The sequence below is a fragment of the Vombatus ursinus genome, unplaced genomic scaffold (genome assembly GCF_900497805.2).
Source record: "Vombatus ursinus unplaced genomic scaffold, bare-nosed wombat genome assembly UNPS02014848.1, whole genome shotgun sequence".
NCBI lineage: Eukaryota > Metazoa > Chordata > Mammalia > Diprotodontia > Vombatidae > Vombatus > Vombatus ursinus.
Window position 1 is genome coordinate 7,986,739 of NW_020954626.1, and position 21,448 is coordinate 8,008,186.

General features: G+C 33.4%; 1 protein-coding gene across 9 annotated transcripts in view; it reads right to left on the reverse strand.

Moving 5' to 3' along the window:
* ZNF280D (zinc finger protein 280D) overlaps positions 1–21,448 on the reverse strand; it is a 146,174-nt gene that overhangs the window by 113,764 nt on the left and 10,962 nt on the right. For all 9 annotated transcript variants that reach the window (XR_003567195.1, XR_003567194.1, XM_027840825.1 and 6 more), the window contains 5 exons: positions 13,228–13,442; positions 12,212–12,373; positions 7,889–7,954; positions 7,662–7,795; positions 6,388–6,505 (listed from right to left, as the gene is read on the reverse strand). Coding sequence is in view for 7 of the 9 variants with exons in the window: in XM_027840825.1 (XP_027696626.1) it covers positions 6,388–6,505; positions 7,662–7,795; positions 7,889–7,954; positions 12,212–12,373; positions 13,228–13,255 (508 nt within the window). In the remaining 2 variants the exon portion in view is untranslated. The remainder of the gene's footprint in view (positions 1–6,387; positions 6,506–7,661; positions 7,796–7,888; positions 7,955–12,211; positions 12,374–13,227; positions 13,443–21,448) is intronic.

A 21,448-nucleotide genomic window follows, 5' to 3' on the forward strand; every position in this document is an offset into this window, starting at 1 on the left:
CAGATGATTGAGGGTATTCACTGCTTTCTCTGCATCACAGAAACCTGTTATAAACTACGGGTGCCAAAGCACTCATACCACAAAACATTTAAGTATCTGGAAACATTCATACTTACTAATGTAAAATTCCTTACTATTTGAGAAGACAGTCATTCCAACTTCTACTTGAAGTAAAGTCCTTTCTACAACATACCTGTCAATTGGTCATCCATCTTTTGCTTGAAGACTTCCTGTGAGCATCAACTCCCTAGCTCCTGTGGTAGCTAATTTTTTTTTAGATAGTCTCAATTATAAGGATTTTTTTTTTCTTGTATCAAACCTCAATTTGCCTCCTGGCAACTACCTAGCTGCTACACTTTTTGTGATGAAAAGAACTATGGTACATAGGAATACTCCCTGACGAGCATTCCCTTTGACTTAGAGATAGCTTCTAACCTAGAGCTGCTTGCTACCAAGAGGGATATAGCTTATTTTAAGTAGGACCATTTGGCATGGCTCCCAGATACTACCTTCTGTCTCACTAATCTTTGCTACTTCCTTTTAGCTGGCCCAAGTCTCTTTCTTTAGCCAAAAAAGTCCACTGTTTGGGCAATTTAGAGCTAAGAGGTCTCAATTACCCCTTTCATCATCTTTTTAAATAAGAAACTATTATAATTATAAATTATTATAACTAACTTTCTCCTATCATCCCTCATTCTCCATTTTCCCTAGGCTAATGGCCAGGTTTAAGAAAGACATTTTCTATATGGTTGGAGTTGGGAGATACATACATAGTGACATCAAGATCTTGATACACACTATACTCTGATTTTTGATTCCCTGTAAGCGTTCCTCTCTATTTGCAGGAATCATTTTATTCAACAAATGTTTTATTAAGTCCCTATCTGATGCACTGAGGTTGGTTTAAAAAAAAAAAAAAGCTCAATTCAAACATTTATTAAGTATCTTCTATATGCTGGGCACTGGGTACATAATAAAACACCAAGAAGGAAAAACATTGCTTACCCCAAAGAACTTACATTTAATGGATAAAACATATAAATAAATATAATACAATCTGAAAAGGAAGAGAATGTTACCTAGGGGGAATAGGTAAAGCTCCCTAGAGGAATCTTGAAGAAAGCTAATGATTCTGAGAGACAAAGATGAGAATTCTAAACACATGGGAAAGCTTATGCAAAGGTACTGAAATAGGAGGATGCCAAGTTTGGGGAATAGCAAGGTGGCCAGTTTTGCTGGAGAGTTTATAAAGGTGGGTAATGTGAAATGTCTGGAAAAAGTGGCTACGGCAAGACTGTGGAGGGCTTTAAACACCAAGCAGAAGAATGTGTAATACACCCTGGAGGCAATAGGAAGCCACTGAAATTTCTTGAACAGGACAGCAACATGATCAGCCAAGTGCTTTAGGAAGATTGCTTTGACAACCATTGAAGAAATGCTGGAGGAGAGTGCCCTCGAAGGAGGTTAGATGAATTAGGAGGCTACTGAAACAGTGAGAGCAGGTCAATGCCAGAACCAGAAAGGTGGCCATATGAGGACAAAGAAGGGGACAAATGGGAGAGAGTTTACAAATTAGTGGGGATAATTAGAAAACAGTTCATTGTTTAAGGGGGAGAAAATGTAAGCTGCTTTATTGTTGTAAATTATTTTTGACCCTTTAATGCACTTCCCATTCTTGGCCTGATGAGGCAATTTCTCTAATTATCCAGGTGCTTGAAATAGCTAGTTTTGGTAGTTACTTTGGAGTTACTTATTTATTCTTTAAAATTTAGCTCAACTTATCCTACTTTGTTAAACCAGCAGATGATAAAAATTAGTAGGATTTCTTTTGGTAAAAATTCACCCTGGAAAGACTAATATGAAATGATGCATTTAAGTGAGCAGAAATAGGAGAACAATTTATATAACAACAATACTACAAAAACAAACAACTTTAAAAGACTTAAAGACATGTGATGAATGCAATTACCAAATATGATTCAAGAGGACTAATTATGATCTAGGTACCCACCTCCTTGATGAACTCAAGAAGAAGAATGAGAAAAAAACTTTTGGACATGGTCAATGTGGGAATTTGCTGTGCTTAATGATGTATATTTGTTACAAGAGTTTTTTTTTTCTTTTAAAAGGGTGGGGAAATGTTGGTTCTTAACTGAAAAAGAAAATTTAAGAAAAAAAAGAACAGAAACTAGAAGATTCTTTTTCTACTCCCTTTAGTCTATATGGAGCCCAAGCAAAAGGATGAAAGCATATCACCTGAATATAAACACCAAGTTAAGGCGAAGACTTGCTGCTTCAAAATAAAAGAATGTTTGAAATCCTACTAAATTTTCCTTCTTTCACTCAGACAAATATGATAAATCATAATAATGATAAATAATAACATATAAACCGATGCAGAGTGAAACAAGCAGAGCCAAGAAAATTTGTATGACCATAACAATGTAAATGAAAAGAACAGCAACCACCAAAAAAAAAAATCCTAAGTGCATGCTGCCAATCTTTCAAATTGAAAGAGGACATGTAGTCAGGAGACCTGGCTTCGAATTACTGTACTTACTAGCTATGTGACCCAGGACAAGTTACATAATCTCTAATACTGAACATCTTTATCTGCAAAATGAAGACAAAAATATCTATCAGAGGGTTGTTGCCAACAAAGTTCTTTGTAAACCATAAGGCACTATAGTGTGAATTATAATGACCATCATTTCTAATTGAATAAAAAAGGTGAATTTGGAGGGACTTTGAACATATTTAATTCATTTTGAAGTAACAAGTCACATCTCTGATTTTATTTTTTTATCCTTGGTTCCTATTTTGCTTTTCTTCATCATCATATATGTACATTTACAGATAAAGGTAAGTATAGTTTGTTTACTAACAGTGGCCAGAAGTGCTTTAATTTTCATTCTTACTAGGCTCTTTAATGAAGTCAGGTTTGAGGCAAAGAAAAGGCCAGAGGATGAAGAAGGTCAGATAACATATAGGGAATCCCTTTAGAAATCGCTCTAAGTAAAAACATTTAAAGCTGAAACTTCTATTCCAAAATGAAATGCCCATTTTATTCAACATAATCCTTCAAAGAGATAGCTAAATTGAACTATTCCCCCAATGCACATTTCTTTAGTCAAAAACTTGAATGTACTTCAGTATTTCTTTAGATTCTCATATTTTTCTGTACTATAGTGACTAATTTTTAAAATCTTTATAAAGAAATAGAGTTAGCAGTATGTCTTCCTGAATTGACTTGTGATATACCAAAATATTTATAGTGAAACTTTTTGTGGGGCCAAGGAATTCGAAACAAAGTCTACTGATCGGGGCTAAACAAATTGTGGTACATCAATGTCATGTTGTACTCAATCATGAATATAGTAAAATGTGTAGACTTAAATGAACTGATGCAGAGTAAGGCAAGCAGAGCCAAGAAAATATACATGACTACAACGATGTAAATGAAAAGAACAGCAACTACCAAAAAAAATCACAAGTGCATGTTGCAAAATTACAAAGAATAAGACCCCAAAGAAACTATGAGAAAACACCTTCCTCCTTCCTCCACCCCCATAAGCAACTGAGACATTTTTTAGGTCTTGTGTTTGAGTTTTACAGTTTCTTCCAATTTCCTCTCTTAACTTTCTGCTGTCATTTCTTGCAATTATCCCTACTTCTGCCTCTAAGATCAGTACCTGTCCTTTCTAAACTATGAGGATGTAATTAAGTTCCCAGTCCCTGGAGGTTTCAAATAGAAGCTGAGTGATGGAGAGGGGATTCACGTTATGGATTGAATGGAATAACCTCTAAGATTCCTTCTAGTTCTAAGATTTCATGGTCTATTGTTCCACTCTGAGCATCATCACTGAGTTAACTAAATACCAAATTGTGTGTCCCACTTCTTATTTCATTAAGTACTTAAGTAGATTTAAAACATTTCAACTCGCTAGAAGATAAGTTCTAACTACAGGAGAATGAAGATCACTTTTGGCAGGTGATATAAAAAATAATTCAGTTCTAGGTCTGCCTCAGCTACTATCTATCTGGGCTTCAGTTTCCTCATCGACAGAATCAAGGATTGGAAGAAATGGTCTGAGGTACACTTCAGATTTATCTTTGAATTTAAGATCTCATCATCCTAAAGGAACATGCTCATCTCCACCTTCTCCCCTCTGCTCTCACTTCTGCCTATGCAAATCTCCCAACACAGTAATGGTCATTTAAGAATTTCTGAGCAGGGAGATGACTCAATGAAAGTCTTTTGGTCCAGTATCCAAATAAAAGATGGCTTGGAGAACAGACAAGGAGAGAAAAATTTAGGAGATACTTCTATATACACTTATCCTTAGAAGAGAAAATTAGGAAAACTTAGATTAAGTTACCAGAATAATGTCTTGGCCTACTGAGAAAAGAGAGATAAATCTTCCATGACCAAAATAGCAAAAATTTGTGATAATCTTTCTATTTCAATTTCCTGACGTGTTTTAAAAGCAAATTTATTCACAGTAAGATCTCTATTAATGAAGATGATGGATTCTAACAAGCACTTTGAGTTTAGAATCTTCATTAGAAGAGGCAAAAATAACAAACAGAATATGCAGTAATATTTCAAGACATCAGAAAAAAAGATAGATATGAAATGTAATAAAATACTAACTAAAATAGCAATGTCAGAAATTATCTCTAAAATCCTGTCAAAGGTGACAAAAGAGGGATGCAGTCAAAATACTCCAGGAAAATTTGAAAAGGGAGAGATCACTTTCAGTTCGAAACACAAAGGAAAGCATGAAGAGTTGGTACCTGAGATGGCCCTTAGAGAAAACTTTTAATAGGTACAGACCAGAAGAAAAGAAAGGAGGGGATATGGAGATGACCAAAGGCAATTAAATGCCTGAAGGTGGAGGAGTACATTATGTAATCAATAAATGATGGTAGTACAATTTGGCTGCAAGATGTGTGAAGAAGAGTAATGTGAAAAAAAGCTGGAAAATTAAATGCTAGGCTAAGAAGTGTATACTATACTCTACAGAGAGCAGGATGGCACTGAAGGTTTTGAGCAAGAGAGGGGCATGGTCAGATCTGTGCATTAATCATAAATAATATATCTGAATGCATGGTCACAAATTTTATGATAGATTTTGACCACACTACAAAACAATTCAAAATCCTTATGTATGAGTTTCTTATAATCTTACCTTTAAAACTGTGTATGACAGAATCACAAATATGTTAGAGCAATTGCCTTCAAATGGAAAATGTTTCATTAATAAATGAAAATTACCAAATGAAATCATGGACCCAAGAAATGCAGTCATCCAGGAATGACAATTTTATGGAAAACTCTAAAAAATCCCTTGAAAGTTATCATTTAACAAAGAAATTAGTTAATATGGCATCAAGGCTGTCTATGTGCATGACATGGCCAAAGTATAGTTCTAAGAACTATAGCTTTTGAGCAAACCAATTAGTGAGGTTGACTTACATGTTGATAAAACTGGAGGGATTTCTATGAGTCTTTGATAATTGTACTAATGGATACGATGACTGGCTTGATTTTTACAAAAGTCCAAGTAGTTCTTAATATAGTTTTTCCACTACATACATAGAGACTGTTCTTTTTTATGTCACATTTACAAAATTGAAGCCCTTGATCTAAATAAACTGAAATTAATTTTAGGAGCTGCAAAAAAAAAAAAAAATTAAGTAATTCTGCAATGCCGTTTTTTTTTCATATCCATCTGATTTGTCTATCACAACTGGTGAATTAAAAAACAAAAACACACAAAAAACACTATACTTCTAAACCAATGAAGCAAGAAAAACTAAATTATTACACTGTTTGTGGAAGTGAGCTTTGGCAAGGATTCACATTCACCTTTATTGATATTAACCAAATAAAAGATTACTTAGCTTGAAAGCCTCTGCTTTCACAAAAAACATCTTTAGTAGGAATGAGAAAAACTTTAAGCAAAAGTTTTACCACAAATACATTAAATACTTTAGATTAGAAATAACATATTTTAACAAGGTTTTAAAAAAGTCCAGTCAATAAAAATGTACTGTAGTCACAGTAACTGGGTTCAAGACACTCATTCTAGTTCCAAATCTGGCACTAATTAGCTATGTAAGTAGGTTTAAACTCTCTGACCCTTAGTTTCCTCATTTGTTTAAAAAAATTAGCATTGGGGCAGAAGGTCTATAAAGTCCCTTCCAGCACTAAAATTCTATGATTCTAATGTTATTTGCCTAGAAATGTAAGCGCAAATGGTGATCTATTTAAAAATAAAAAAGAAATTAAAACACAAAACTTTCTTTGATAGTACTATCCCTATTCATAGGCATCTTAACCATTTGTCTCTATAGTTTTAACTAACCAATTCTTAAACAAACCTGTTAAAGAGCGCGCTGCTCCTCCCTGGTACTGAGGTATTCCTGTGTTTTGTCTCAAGTCAAACAGTAACCCTGAAGAATTATTAGGTACAACTTGTGATGAGCTCATTATGTAACCCTGATAAAACATTTTAAAAGGAGAATATTTACTTTAATTGAATCATTTTGTTTTTATCATCTTTACAGGTTTAAGTATAATTACATATTAACCACATAAACATATGGGTGACATAAGTTTTGACAATATATAAATTAAGCAATTACTGATTAAAAAAATCTACTGACATTAAAAACAAGCTCTAAATCATATGATCCTATCATTCAGATTTAGCTTATTCCTATAAAGGTAAATATTTACATAATATGATGTAAGCTTACCTAGGTTAAAAGAATCCTTTAGGATCATGCAAAATAAAATGAAATGTCCATATACACTTCAGAGAACTAGGGTAAAGTCAGTTACTTCAAAATTGGTATTAAAAAATAAACACAGTAGAAGGTACTAAAGAAAAAAATTAGACTTTAAAAGGAAGGCACAAAGAAGGTAACAATGTTTACTTTCACAAGTGAGCTCAACTATAACTAATAATAATACTTAATAATAATAATAATAATAATTTTTCAGTAGTCCTATATGTGTCAAACCTCTGCAGGGCCCTATTGGGCATATTTCCATATATGGGCCCTGGCATACCTTTTACATTGAACCAAAGAAATAGCTATTAGATTTTAATTTTAAACAATTTTGTTGTATGATTTTTCATTAAATCTTGTATGCAATTTCATGTACTGATTTTTTTCTCAAATGACTGAACATATGATGATTTCTCACAAGCTTACTGCAATTTCTCAAAGCAATAACTTGAGTTAAAATGAACTATATTAAAATGAACTTTTAATATTTTATGCCTAGGTAATATTTATAAATAAATCCTTTTATTGTTTAAGATAAGAATTGAAACTGCCCACCTAACACTTCTCCAATAACAAAAGCTTGTTTGCTTTACCAAATATTTAGCCTGTGATTATGCTAATTATACTTTACAGCTAAGTAAAATTAGGACCTCAATATTCAATATCATTCCTATTTAAATTAAGCACTCTATCTAATTTATTATAGGTTGGGCAATTACTACAGCCACTGGTATGAGTACCGATTTGACTATCATATAGAGGAGTACTATTTCTTGAAAATAGTTATGGTTATTACTAGGACTCTGCCAGTGCTGATAAACAAGAGGTCTCTGAAATGACTGACCTTCCAAAATACTTACAGGTTTAGATAATGGCTGAGCAACAGAACTAGCTGTGGATCTTGATATAGACTGAAAAACTGGTGAAGCTGCCACAGTATTTGATGTTGGAGTCATGTAGTGTTGACTGGTTGGCTTGAATGAAGCAACAGCACCTATATAATTTATAATATAGTGAAGCATTTTCATAATTGAATTACTTGTCTCATACTTTGTGCAAAAATTATGATAGCACAACAAAAAAATACCTCTATTGGTGGCGCCATTCTGTATTCCTCTTGATGATGAGCTGGGGTTGACTCTGTTCAAAATATCTATTAAGATTACAATAGTTAGGACCAATGTTTAATAGTTTCCTGTTTTGGGAAAATACTAGCTCTTACAACTAAGATGACAAATTTTGTAAGATACTCAATAAATGAACGTATCTTGCATCTGATAACTATTTCTTAAACATTTATTAACTTCATAATCTAGTATTTAAGAAACCTGACATTTCTAGCTTTAATATCTTCTTACACAAATGTTAATACTTGTAAGTCTCAACTTCATAACTCTTCATAGATGACATTCTATTTGGTTCAGGTTTTCAGACCAGCCTATACAAGTCTACTTAACTTATAATGAACCTTAAGTATAGTACTGCACTATAAAATTTAACCACTATGAGACAATGTTGTGTTGGGAAAATACATGAGGCTCCAATTCTGAACACCAAGAATAAATTTCCCCTGACTGTTACAATGGATGATGGAAGGTGAAAGGAAGCTGAGGAATGGGACCAAGGAACAAGGAACTATAAAGGCAAAATATCCTGAAGATATTTAACCCCTTTATTTTTTCTAAAGCTTTCAAAGACTGGTTCAAGTATATAGTCAATTGCTTCCCTTTCCACTGCCAATGTTGCTTCCAACAAAGATTCCTCTTCATTATATAGGTGTTTTATAATTTCTTTCCTACACTCTGTTCCCTAAAAGTACCAGTCAGGTCCTTTCAATGTCTTGTAAAGGACAATACTATGATGAATTATGGGAAAGAGGAAAGAAATGAAAAAATTTCCCCTCCTTTCACACAGATCTTCTAAGGAGAGTTATTAATGGAATCTTTCGGATATTCAATGGACAGCAATAAAATTCATTTATACTTTAAAGTAAAATCAAACTTAGGCCATGAAGGCATTTCATCCCAGTAGCCAGATTGAGTTCTGGGTACAAGGTAAAGGTAAAAGTAAAGAGATGGACCAAGGGCTAAGGCATGCTGTGGTAGAAGCAGAAGACAGAAAAAAAGAGGAATAGCTTTATTCCTCTCTTCCCTTGCTACCACCATTCCTGCAACTGCAGACTCTATAGTATATTGAGCCTAAGTAGAAGTAAGTAAGTGGCTGGAGCAGGGAAGAAGAGAGGCAGATCAAAGCTGTAGAGGGTTGAAAAAGGGAAGAAAAGTACATTTCAACAAGTTACAGAAGAGACGAAATGGTTGATCTAGATAGAAAACCTACAATAGCTAAATTTAGGGTCTGCCTGTATAGATCTATACCTTGAAATGGTATTTATTTACTTACTATGGAAACAGATTTCTCCACACACTAAAAACATCATAATTTTAAAAATTAGATCCCTAGGGTAAGGTTTCATCATCCTACAAAAGTTTTCATTATCAATTTAAAACTTCCAGGGAAATGAGCAACATGTCTTTTTTTTTTTTTTTAATTTTAGTTATAGGCCCTAAAAACTAGAATAATAACTATGATTTATAAATTCATCTATAACATACACATATTACACAATATTGTATCTCATAGTCAGAAATGTTGGTGTGTATTGCACTGCTGTTTGTATGCAACTCATATAGCTTACATATTCTAGAAATGAAGCTCATTTATAATGCTCACCAAGTACAACCCTGTGAGGTAAATATTACTATTATCCCTATTTTATAGCTGAGGAAGGTGTACCTGAGGTTAAATGACTTGCCCAGGGTCACGAAACTTTTAAGTGTCTGGGACTGATTTGAACTAGGATTTCTGTCTCCAAGTCTAATGTACTATATTTACTATACAAGGTTTACATAGAAAATCATAAAGATCTTTTTTATTTTGAGTAAGAAGTTCAGAAACAGTAATCCCACTAGGATATGTCAATTCTCACTTTGGTAAAATTAAACAAATCTTTCAGGTCCATACTGCTATCAACTATAAGGTATAATAATAGGATTTTAAAAGGAACATATAGAAGTTTTAATTTCAATTTTTATAACTGTAATCCAGAGAAATAAAAAGATGACAAATTGATGATGAAATATTAAAGGATATTCTTCCCAAATTACTTTATTAACTAACATTATGCCACCAAATACCTCTTTTTATAATCTAAGAAGCATTTTTTTTTGTCAACAAATCTAAGATGCTATAGTAAAATAGTGATCAATGCTTTCTCAACAGTTTTAAATCAGAACAAGATAAAATTACACCAATGTGTCCAGAAGCAAAATTAGTCTCTTGTCTCTGTCTAAGCATTGGCATAGTAACAGATATTCTTGAGTTCTACCAATTTGAAATGATCTTGTACATTAAATAGCTAAAAGAATTGTTTATTCTTTTTATTAAAAAATTTTGTATATATCATTTTTCTGTGTTGTTATATGGACAATTTTAACCATTGTGTCATATTTTTAACGTGATCTTGGGTAACTTGTATGAAAAGTTTCATCAACAAATCAAATGATCCATAGTAATTTAAAGTTAAAAGAACATTAAAATCTTCATAAACCAACAATGAAGAACTACTCTGCTCCTTACCCATAGATTTCCTTCCTTTCCTAGGCTTGCATGCATTTTAGTGAGGATACTCTAAAAATCCTATTATCAACATTTGTAATCAAGTTATTATGTCTATTAATACAGCAACATACCATTTAGTTTTTGGAAATTAGATCACAAAAATGAATCCTCCAAATTAAACGAACTTGAAAGAAATCTTTTTAGCATGATTATACACTACCTTGCCATCTTAAATAAGAGTATTCCAAACATACTTTAAGCTTTTCTTAAAGATTCAGAATCATTATAAATATCAATAATTAAATTTCAATTATCAATAATTCAAAATGTCTCTTGACTTTATCAGTGTGCACTCCTGTTGATATAGATGCTAACTCCTTGATACCTTAGTATGAGATATTATGGCCAAGAAAATTTCTGGTAGCCAATTTCACCAAGTCCAGTAAATCTAAGACAATCTTTTGCTAGGCTTTCTCCTCTTTATTTGTGGTGGACAATAAAACATTCTTTCCTTTCTTTCTTCTAGTGGGAAGAGGAATGACTAATAGTGTAGACTTGAAGTCAGGAAGTCTTGAGTCCAAATCTGGCCTCAGTCAACTTACTAGTTGTGTGACCCTAGACAACTCACTCACCCTCTGTATGCTTCAGTTGTCTTATCTGTGAAATGAGGATAATAATGGCACTTACTTACCAGGGTTGTTGTGAGGACCAAATGAGATAATATTTGTAAAGTGCTTTGCAATTCTTAAAGTACTATGTAAATGCTAGCTATTTTATTCTATTCTTTTTTTTGCTAATGGTTTTGGAAATTCTCTTAGCTTTGTGTCAAAATAGGCCTAACTGGGTCCAGGAAAGGTAATCTACTATCATCCTTCTTTCAAAATTAACTGTGTACTTCATATCTTTATGGTTACTGTTAAGGATTGTTTTTTCTCCTTAAAGAAAGTGTCTACATCATATGAGTATTGGCCTATAACAGATTTCAAAAGTGGTAGTCTTATTAATGGTGCTAACTCCAACTTAATCTTACTGAGTACTATAAAATTAAATAATCAAATTCATAAGAATTGTGCACAAAAACAATAATCCGGATTTGAGTGAGGTTCTTAAGACTTGTTTTATCAAGTCAAGTGCATGGGCTAACAACTATTTCAGATGCTTGGATATGCTTTTCATTAATTTTTGGTGTTCACAAGTAGTAAGCTAAGAATGGTTTTATATTTTAAAATAAAGTTTTACTGTATTTAAAAAATCTAAAAACTTTCCTAGCTCGCAGGCCAACCATAAAAGAGCAGCCAAAAATAGGCAGTGGACATAATTTGCCTAATTTGCCGACCACTGATATGGATGGCTTAGGTTGCTGAATGTTTTATATATGAAGAAGTGCACTGTTATTACAGTTTTACAATCCCTGAACTATTAAAAGACATTATTTTATCTACTAAATAGGATCTTCAGTGACTAACATGTTATCCCATTTCCCTTTCCCATATTTCCTTGTTTAAAAGTTAAAATGAAGTTTAAAAACTATTTTTCCAGACCCACTGGAAATCTCTGATATATACTTAAAATCTATATTAATGTTTTCTAGTTATAATGGTGACAATAAACCATACACTATTACATTAGAAAAAGATAAGAAAATGGCTTAATTTAATGCATAAAGTGAGTCAAACACGAATTCTTAGCTTCCAGATTTATAATCAAATACTGCCTTACTATAGGCACTGCTATGACTTCTTTTCATATGCAATACTTTGCAAAATTTAACTTTTTGAAAGTGAATTCTTACTTGAAATGGCTGGTTTTGAACTTGCAATCTCCCCAACAAAGATTGGCTCATCATCATCATCATCATCATCATCATCATCCTCAACTTCTTTTACTTTCTTCTGCCATGGTTCTAGCTCTTCTTCTTCACACTCCATAAATAGTTCAGCCATTTTAAAATTATCTAATAAAACAGGTATAGATTTTGAAAGCATATTTCTTTTCAAAAAATGAAAGGTTATATAAATGTAAAAAGATATAATATGTTTAGAAACAATAATTTTAAGAGGACATGCAAAAAAGAAGACCTGAAAATTCCATTTTAAATTAAAAATCCAAAAAATTTCATCCAATGCAAAAGTCAAGATATAATGGTAGTATCCTGGGCAAATACTACATGATTATCATTATACCTTCCATCTATGGGAAGGACTTCCACTTAATCAGTATCATATATTTTCTCTTCTAAATTATGTCACCTTGCTCTTCAAAAAATTCGAATGACTAAAAGGTATTTTAATTTATGCTGGACTATTAACATCCTATATACTTCTGTTTATTTTATGTTTTATGTTCATGCTGCTTCTCTCATCTGGAAAACTCTCCTCCTTTCCTTCTGCCTACTCAAATACTATTCAAAATTCAGGTCTGGTCTTACATCACCCATGAAAAGCCTTTTCCAACTACTTCAGCCAACAAATGATTTTTCCTTATGACCATTACTGCACTCATGGTTTGTACTACTCAACTCAAAACTTAATTACATAAAGTTGTATACTGTTTGCTAATTACTTTGATTGTATAAGTTTTATCTCCCCAAACAGACTGTAAGCTCCCTTTGTTAATTCTTATTGCCATAGGCTGGAACCTAACTCAATACTAGGTGTACAACAGATACTCAATAATACTGCATCTGATTAATTATTCAGATAATTAGGCAAAATTAAAGTCTCAGCCAATGCCATATCTAGAAATTACCCCATGAACCTAATTAAAGATTACCAACAGCATAGTAGTAGCAGCTACAACACCACTTACCTTTAGGGTGGAGAGGGTTGTCACCCATCAAGTTCCAGAGCTAACTTTCTGTAAAATGTCCCCCAAATGACAAACATCAGTATGTATTGTATGTCATTTGATTCATGCCAATTAAAACACGGAACTGGGAATTCAGAAGTCCTCAGGTCTAACTCTCACCTCCATGAAACTCACTGTACGATGTCAGACAAGTCAATAAATCTTGGTTTTCCTGTCTGTAAAAGAGATAAAGCCATTAAAATGCATTTGATTTAAATAAAATTCTAGTCCCTAAGGTTCACTTTAATAGAAGCTTTATCTACATTACTTGTTTTATATATATATATGCATATACACTATTTACTGAAATGAGTTCCTGATAATCATCTCACATACACGAAATATTTTACTGTGGTAAAAAACTTATTTAAATAAAGCAAATCAAGGAAACCTTGAACAAAGAATAAAAACCTGATTTATCTATTTGGTAAATTCATTCCCCTTTCATTCTTTATTCCTCCTACCCTCCCAACTCCCACCAGAAGAAAGGGATGAAAATGATACTTTTCAAAGGTTGCCACCATTGTTGTAACACATCTATCAATACACAGAGAAGCCAAATTTGGAAGGCAAGATTAGTAATGGAATGTGAATTACACTGATAGAAGCTCACTAAATTAACTTTCCAGATTTTCCCTACGCTTAGAAGAAAAATTCAACAAAATTTAACAAGTAGCTATGATGTTCATGGCACTAGACTATGTGTGAATTAAGGATAGTACAGTGAAGGATGGGGACAGCTAATTAATCACCTTGTAGAAGTTACAAAACTCCATTATCTCTCTGCCAATGAAATGCCTATGTGCCCTTTTTCTCCAGTGTCAATTATTCCACAAGTGATTTTCAGAGAGGGGACATCCATTGTCTAATTTCCCTGCCTATTTTTAAAAGTACTTTCCTTTTCTCAAGTTAAATTGAAATAAGATTTGATTTTAGAATTCTATAACACTTTCTGAGTTAGATGGTAACAACACAAAATATGACAAAACCCAGGTAATTACTCCCTGTGAATGATACTATAATAACTGGTTTATATATTAAACTTTGGTTTACATATTTAATTTACTATAAATCAATATCAACAGCTTTCTTGATAGAACTAGATGAATAATGAAGTATATGAAAAATAAGTGGGTCAGAATATCTTATCAGGGTTCCCTGATAATAACAGCTAGTAAAGTTGGTCTTTCACTCAGACTTGAAAACGTATTGTAAATTACTTATTCCCCTAAACTATCTGGTACTGGGCACAAAAAAAAGAGAGAGAAGTAGATCAGCAGAATAGATAGAGAACATATATCAACCAAACATACACAAAAGTACGTACAGAAAATAAGACCCAGGAAAATGGTTTACTATTTAACAAATGAACTTTGGGGAATTGGGCAATAATTAGATGGTAAATAAATTGAGACCCACTCATAACAGTGTACATTTAAGTGAGTTTCTGCTGGATGACAGACTTAAATATAGAAAAAGAAACTATAAAAGGGATGAAATTAAATGAAATATGGTAGTCAGATAAAGAACTATGGAATCGGAATGCAGATTGAAGCATACTATTTGCTCTTTTTTTTCTCTTCTATTTTGTTTTGTTTCTTCTTTCTTGTGGTTCCTCCTATTGTTCTAATTCTTAGTTTCCTCAACTGGAAAAAAAAAAAAGGATATGAGATGGACTCTCAAGTCCCTTTCAGCCCTAAATCTATGATCCAGCAAAAGAAAATGAAGTGGGGACAGACAGGTTATGAGAAGAACACAGAAAACAATGTCACAAAGATCCAAAGGACAAAGTATCCAAGAAAAGAGGGTGTCCAAGGGAAATGGTATAAAGAGGTAAAGAAAGATGAGAATTAAGAAAAGACCACAGGATTTTTAAAGACACCACAGGTATTATTTAGAGAGAAAGGTTTCAGAAGAATGACACAGTCTGCACATCTATCTAAATACCACTATAAATATACTTCTAAGTAATATCAGACCAAAAAAAAAAATCTCATGGTGAGGAATTTAAAATTCTTTAGAACTAATATTTTGATGAATAAGAAGATTTTAGTTATGTTATTTCTGGCAATAAACAGATCTCAAATTCTATCTGTAGAGACATTTCCATTTAACCTGTCATGTTTTTAGATTCTTTATAGCAAAGAGCTATAGAAAGAATAACCCTGAAAAGCTAATGAAACAAAATCCCACAAAAAACATAACCCAAGTAAATCATATGGCTGTAATTAAATAACACTGTCAAGTCCTGTACTACTAAAATGACAAACAACAAAACAAATAACCAATTAAAAAACTTCAATGTATAGCAACTAATATTTGGGATAACTTAGTGTCTCCTACAATTTCCAACATGGAAAAGAAGAGCTATAGTTCACAATATATAAAACATTTCTTTTTTCTCCTAATACTAGGAGTTATAAATATTAAATAAGTAGTTCACTGAATGGGCCCCAGGCTTCACGGATAAGAGGAATAGATAGGGCAAGTTTGAATAATCTGGTATCCTGCCTATTTCCCAATTTTTCAATACCCTGTAAAGATAACGTATTAATAAGCACAGGGAACAAAATAAACAAATGAATGGCAAAACAAAAATACCTAACCCGGAATATGAAATGGTCTCAAGTAACTTTTAATATGACACTGCCATGTATCAAACTGCTATATCTAGTTTTTCTTTCTCACAACAGTTGTAATGGGGGTAGGTAGGTGGGGAGAGGTAACGGACCCAACTCCTCACAATCCTTTAAATTCAAATGATACATGACCTAGACATAAAGAGAGCTATTACAAGAAAATCTGAAGAACACAGAACATATTACCTATCAGACTTATGGATAGACAAACAATTTACGAATAAGCTAGAGATAGAGAGCAGAGGGAAGTGTGAAATGGATTATTAAATTAAATTGAAAAGATTTTGTACAAATCAAACAAATGTAGGCAAGATCAAAAGGAAAGCAGAAAATTGGGAAAAAAAATTTATAGACAGATTCTCAGATAAAGGTCTCATATCTCAAATATATAAAAAACTTTGTCAAATCTATAAGAATATAAGTCATTCTCCAAATGATAAATGGTCAAAGGATGTGAACAGGCAGTTTTCCAATGAAGAAATCAAGACAATTTATAGTCATATGGAAAAAATGCTCCCAATCATTACTGATTAGAGAAATAAAAATTAAAACAACTTTGAGATATCATTTTACATCTACTAGATTGCCTAAAATGATTGGAGGGGAGAATGACAAATGTTGGAGGGGATGTGGAAAAACTGGGACACTAATTCAATGTTGGTGGAACTGATCCAGCCATTTTGGAGAGCAATCTCGGATTATGCCCAAAGAGTTATTAAGCTGCTCATACCTTTTGACCCAGCAATACTACTACTAGGTCTGTTCCCCAAAATGATTACAGAAAAAGGAAAATAACCAATATGTTCTAAAAAATTTACAGCAGCTCTCTTTGTGGTGGCAAAGAACTGGAAATTGTGGGGATGCCCATCAATTGGGGAATAGCTGAACAAGTTGTGGTATATGCTCATGATGGAATACTACTGTTATAAGAAATGATGAGCTCAATGATCTTAGATAAAGAAGGACAGACTTGCACAAAATAATGAAGAGTAAAATGAGCAGAACCAAGAGAATGTTGCATACAGTAACAGCGATACCGTTTCAAAAACAACTTTGAGTGACTAAGTCATTTTGACTGTTATAAACACCCAAATTAACTACAAAGAATATATGAAGAAAGATGCTATTTGCATCCAAAGAAAGAACTGGTATAGAAGTATGTATAGAATGGTTTTACATAGATATACATATCTGTGTCTAATGGTAGCCATGGGGGGTGGTGAGGGTGGAAGAATAAAAAGGAAAAAAGTTACATGATACCTTTATTACATATTTAAAAGGAATAGGAAGTTGTACATAATAAATTTGCAGTTTCATGAACAATCATCTTTTTTTTCCTATTCTATGTTAGGAAATGTTTGTTTTATTTCTTAAGAATAAAATAAACAAAATTTTAGAAATAGAAAAGAAAATTAAATAAATTCAAGTTGCCTTCTCTCCCTGTAAATATCATTCAAAACTGGTCCATAACCCCAGATATAGCAGTGGCATAAAAATGTTTCTCAAACAGTAGCCCCAACTCTGAGATTCAACCCACTGAGTACTTGATTCTAATTAATTCCCATAGGCCAAAATAAAGCAAACTATCACCAGCAGCTAGGTAAACACTAGACTTTTCAAGCCCTGATGATGAACATAAGGTATAATAAAAAGGCTATCCTTGGAAAATAAAGTTACATTTTTTAAAAAGTGGAATTCTATAGAAAAAGCACATAATTTAGAAGCATGGCAGGATTTAGATGAACTGATACAAAGTGAAGCAGAACCAGGAAAACAACATATATGATGACAACGGAAATGGAAACGGAAATGGAAAGAATAGCCCAAAACAAAATAAACTCCAACCAAACACAAAAAATAAACACCATCAAAACTTAATCCTACATAGTAGAAACACTACATATAACATTAGATATTTAAATTATGTTGATGTTGTTGCATTTCCCCCCCTCATTTTTATTCTTTAAGAGATGGTTCTCTAAGAGAGGAAGGGAAGAAAGAGAGGAAAGAAAAACTATTTATCGTCTACTATTTGCCAAGTGCTGTGCTAAGTATTTTATAAATACTGCTCATTTGATACTCACAAAAACCCTGTGAGGTAGGTGCAATTATTATCCCCATTTTACAATTTAGGAAACTGAGGCAGTGACTTGCCCAAGGTCACACAGCTAGTAGGTGTCTGAGGCCAGATTTTAATTCAAATGTTCCAGACTACAGGCCCATCACTTTATTCACTTTGACCCAGCTTGCTGCTTCTCAGGGCAAAAAAGAAATAAGGAAATGTAGGTAATATAAAAACAGAACACAAACTGATACAAAACAAAGTAAAAGGAAACAGGAAAATAATATGTATGACTACAATAACATAAGTGGGAATAATAATAATAAAAACACAACTTTTTGCCGTTATTACCAAGCTTGACCCCAGGATGAGGCGAGAAAATATATCTTTTTCTTGGCAGAAGTAAAGGATATACTATCAGACCTGGTTGATACAGTAGTTTTTCTGAACTGCTTCCCCTCTTCCCCTTCCCCTTTGTTACTAGGGTTGGTTCTGGCTAGGGCCTAGAGGAAGGATATTTTGGGAAATGAAACAAAAGATATCAATAAAAGAATTTAGGGGACAGCTAGGTGGCAGCACCGACCCTGAAGTCAGGAGGACCTGAGTTCAAATCTGGCCTCAGACCAAACACTTGACACTTACTAGCTGTGTGACCTTGGGCAAGTCACTTAACCCCAACGCCCCCCCCCTCAAAGAGCTGCTAATAAAAAGAATTTAAAGTTAATAGCTTGCACTTAAAAAAGAAAAAAAAACCCACCTGATTTAGTAACTCCCTACATAGTATCATGTGCAGTTAGGACTCTTCTAACAATTTAATATATCCTTTTTTGGATATAAATGTCAATCACAAATTGTTTCTTAGCTGATCATAGGCAGTCCAGGATTGTCCTCACAAAGTATTCAAACAATGCCATAAGTTAAGTCATATTTTCCAAAGGAACATTATAATTAGGGATTGTGTTCCTAAGCAAAGGTTCAACATCAAGTCAATCATAAATGACTAACAATATGTCACAGATCATGTATTTAAAGTGTCATTTTTTTTTAAAAAGGAAAAATTGAGCAATTATAAACCTCTTTTACTACTTTCATTATTAAGGTTCTTTAAAACTAAAACTAACATGATTCATTTCACAGTATTTTATTTATGACTTCTATGACCCTTCTTATGATGTGCCCAAGAATATATTGCTTTTTAGAAGTTGTAACTGTAAATACAATCCTTCCTCTGGGGAAAACAAAGAAATTGATATTGCATGCTAAAAAAAAGACCAACCACACACATTTATACACAGCAACATTGATAATGGAGACTTTTTTCCCCTCCATGTTAGCATCATTTGCACTGCAAGTTAATTCCTGCCTTGGAAAATCTGAGTTAGCATTCATGTGTGGAATTACATGTAAAGGATAAAGCTGTAAGCATCTCTACCATGAGGGCCTTTGATCCTCACTTGAGAGAACCACCCAAGACCATCCTCCTGGTAATGGCAAGGCAATTTATTGATAGAACTCCCCGGGAAAATGTGTGCTCATATTAATTGGCTACTATCTTGCATAACGATGTAGTTTTAATTACTTTTCATTCTCTATTACTGTCATCCTTAAAAAACCAACTGAGGTCTCCCCAATTAAAATTTCATATATATATACACACACACACACACACACACACGTGTGTGTGTGTGTGTGTGTGTGTGTGTGTGTATGTCCATCTGGGCCCAAATAGTCCCATAGCACCTGGCATATTATCCTTCACATCCCCTTTGTTAACTGACCTCTCCATTGGAGAATACTGAATTCCTATGATTCTTATCCCACTCAACAAATTACAGTACTCAAAGATATGGAAGCAGAAGAACAAATATTTTGTTTTTCCTTTCTTCACTACCTAGAACTCCCTCCAAAAAAGGAAAGGTGTATTGCTAATACATTTCAGATTCCTGTACAAAAGGGGAAAGATGGGAAATTGTCTTAGGAGTGTCACACCACCTCAATCTGGAGACGGATTTTGGAAGACCACAGCACCCAACCTCATACTTATAACCCAGCTCTTATGAAGTATGTCAGCTATACAGAATAGCCTTAATAAATCTCTTCTAGATCCCTGAGTCGTGTGCGTCCATGTGTATTTTCACCTTTTCCCTTTTCTAAGATAGATGCTTAATTTCTATAGTCACTCATTTGGAGATAATCATGCCAAGTGGAAGAATTCAAAGTGAGTGGGAGGACAGTCTTTCAGGAGGTTTATGGTTGAAGAACAATACATATATTATCAGAATTTTTTCAATGTTTTGTTGATAACCAGTTTTGTTGATACTTTCTTCCTTTAAAAAATTGTTATATTAAATCCTATTATATGTTACAACAAGTACGTGGCAAAGTGAATACAACACCAGGCCAGGAGTCAGTAAACTCAAGTTCAAATCAAATCAAATGGCTGTGAGATCCTGAACAAAGCACTTAATTTCTGTTGGCTTTAGTTCCCTCACCTGAAAAATGGGAACAATAACAGCACTTACTTCAAAAAGTTGTTCTGAGGATGGAATGAGATAATAATTGAAAGTGCTTAGCACAGTGCTTGGCACATAGTAGGTACTAAATAAATGTCAACTTTTATTATTATATGGAATAGCTCTCTAGGAAGAATGAGGGAGATGACACAGGAGGAAATTTAGGAGATGTAAAAAAATTATTAAAATAAAAGGACAATGGGGGGAAGGAACTGATTAAGTCTCCTCATTTGAAAACAGCTCCCATTCAAACTGCTACAGTAAGTGACCCTAAATCACTTAAAATGATCATAAGTATAGCTTAGACCAGGGGTGGGGAACCTGTGGGGAACCTTCAACCTTGAGGCCACAGGTTCCCCACCACTGGCTTAGACATTAACTATACAAGGGATCCCAGTGTGAAAGAAGTAAACTTCACTGTGCTTTTTATTTGGAAATTGCCAAATAGTTCTTATTTTTATTACAAGCAATTAATTGCAAGGAAGGCCATTACCTGACAGAGACTGCCAACCAAGGAATTCTTATAATTGCATCTAGTATATATGATATAAAATCAAGAAGTAAAAGCAAAGACAGGCTAGATTCAAGCTATCATACTATAAAGGGAAAAATTATCCAGGTAAGGAGTGATGTGGGCATGGTGTTGTAACAACTTACAATACTGTTCTTCAGAGTGAGAAGAATATAGATTGGGAAAACAACATATTACAATTGCTTTCATCAGTGGTTTGGATTCATAGGTGGCCCAGTACATGTCTTCAAATCATATTCTTTCTTTTGTTTTTGCATGATTAAGTGACTTGCCCAGGGTCACACAGCTAGCAAGTATCAAGTGTCTGAGGACAAATTTGAACTCAGATCCTCCTGAATTCAGGGTTAGTGCTCTATCTACTGCACCATCAACCCCTCAAATCATATTCTTATAAACAGTAACTTCAAGCTTCAATTATTTAATTATGGTACCCCCC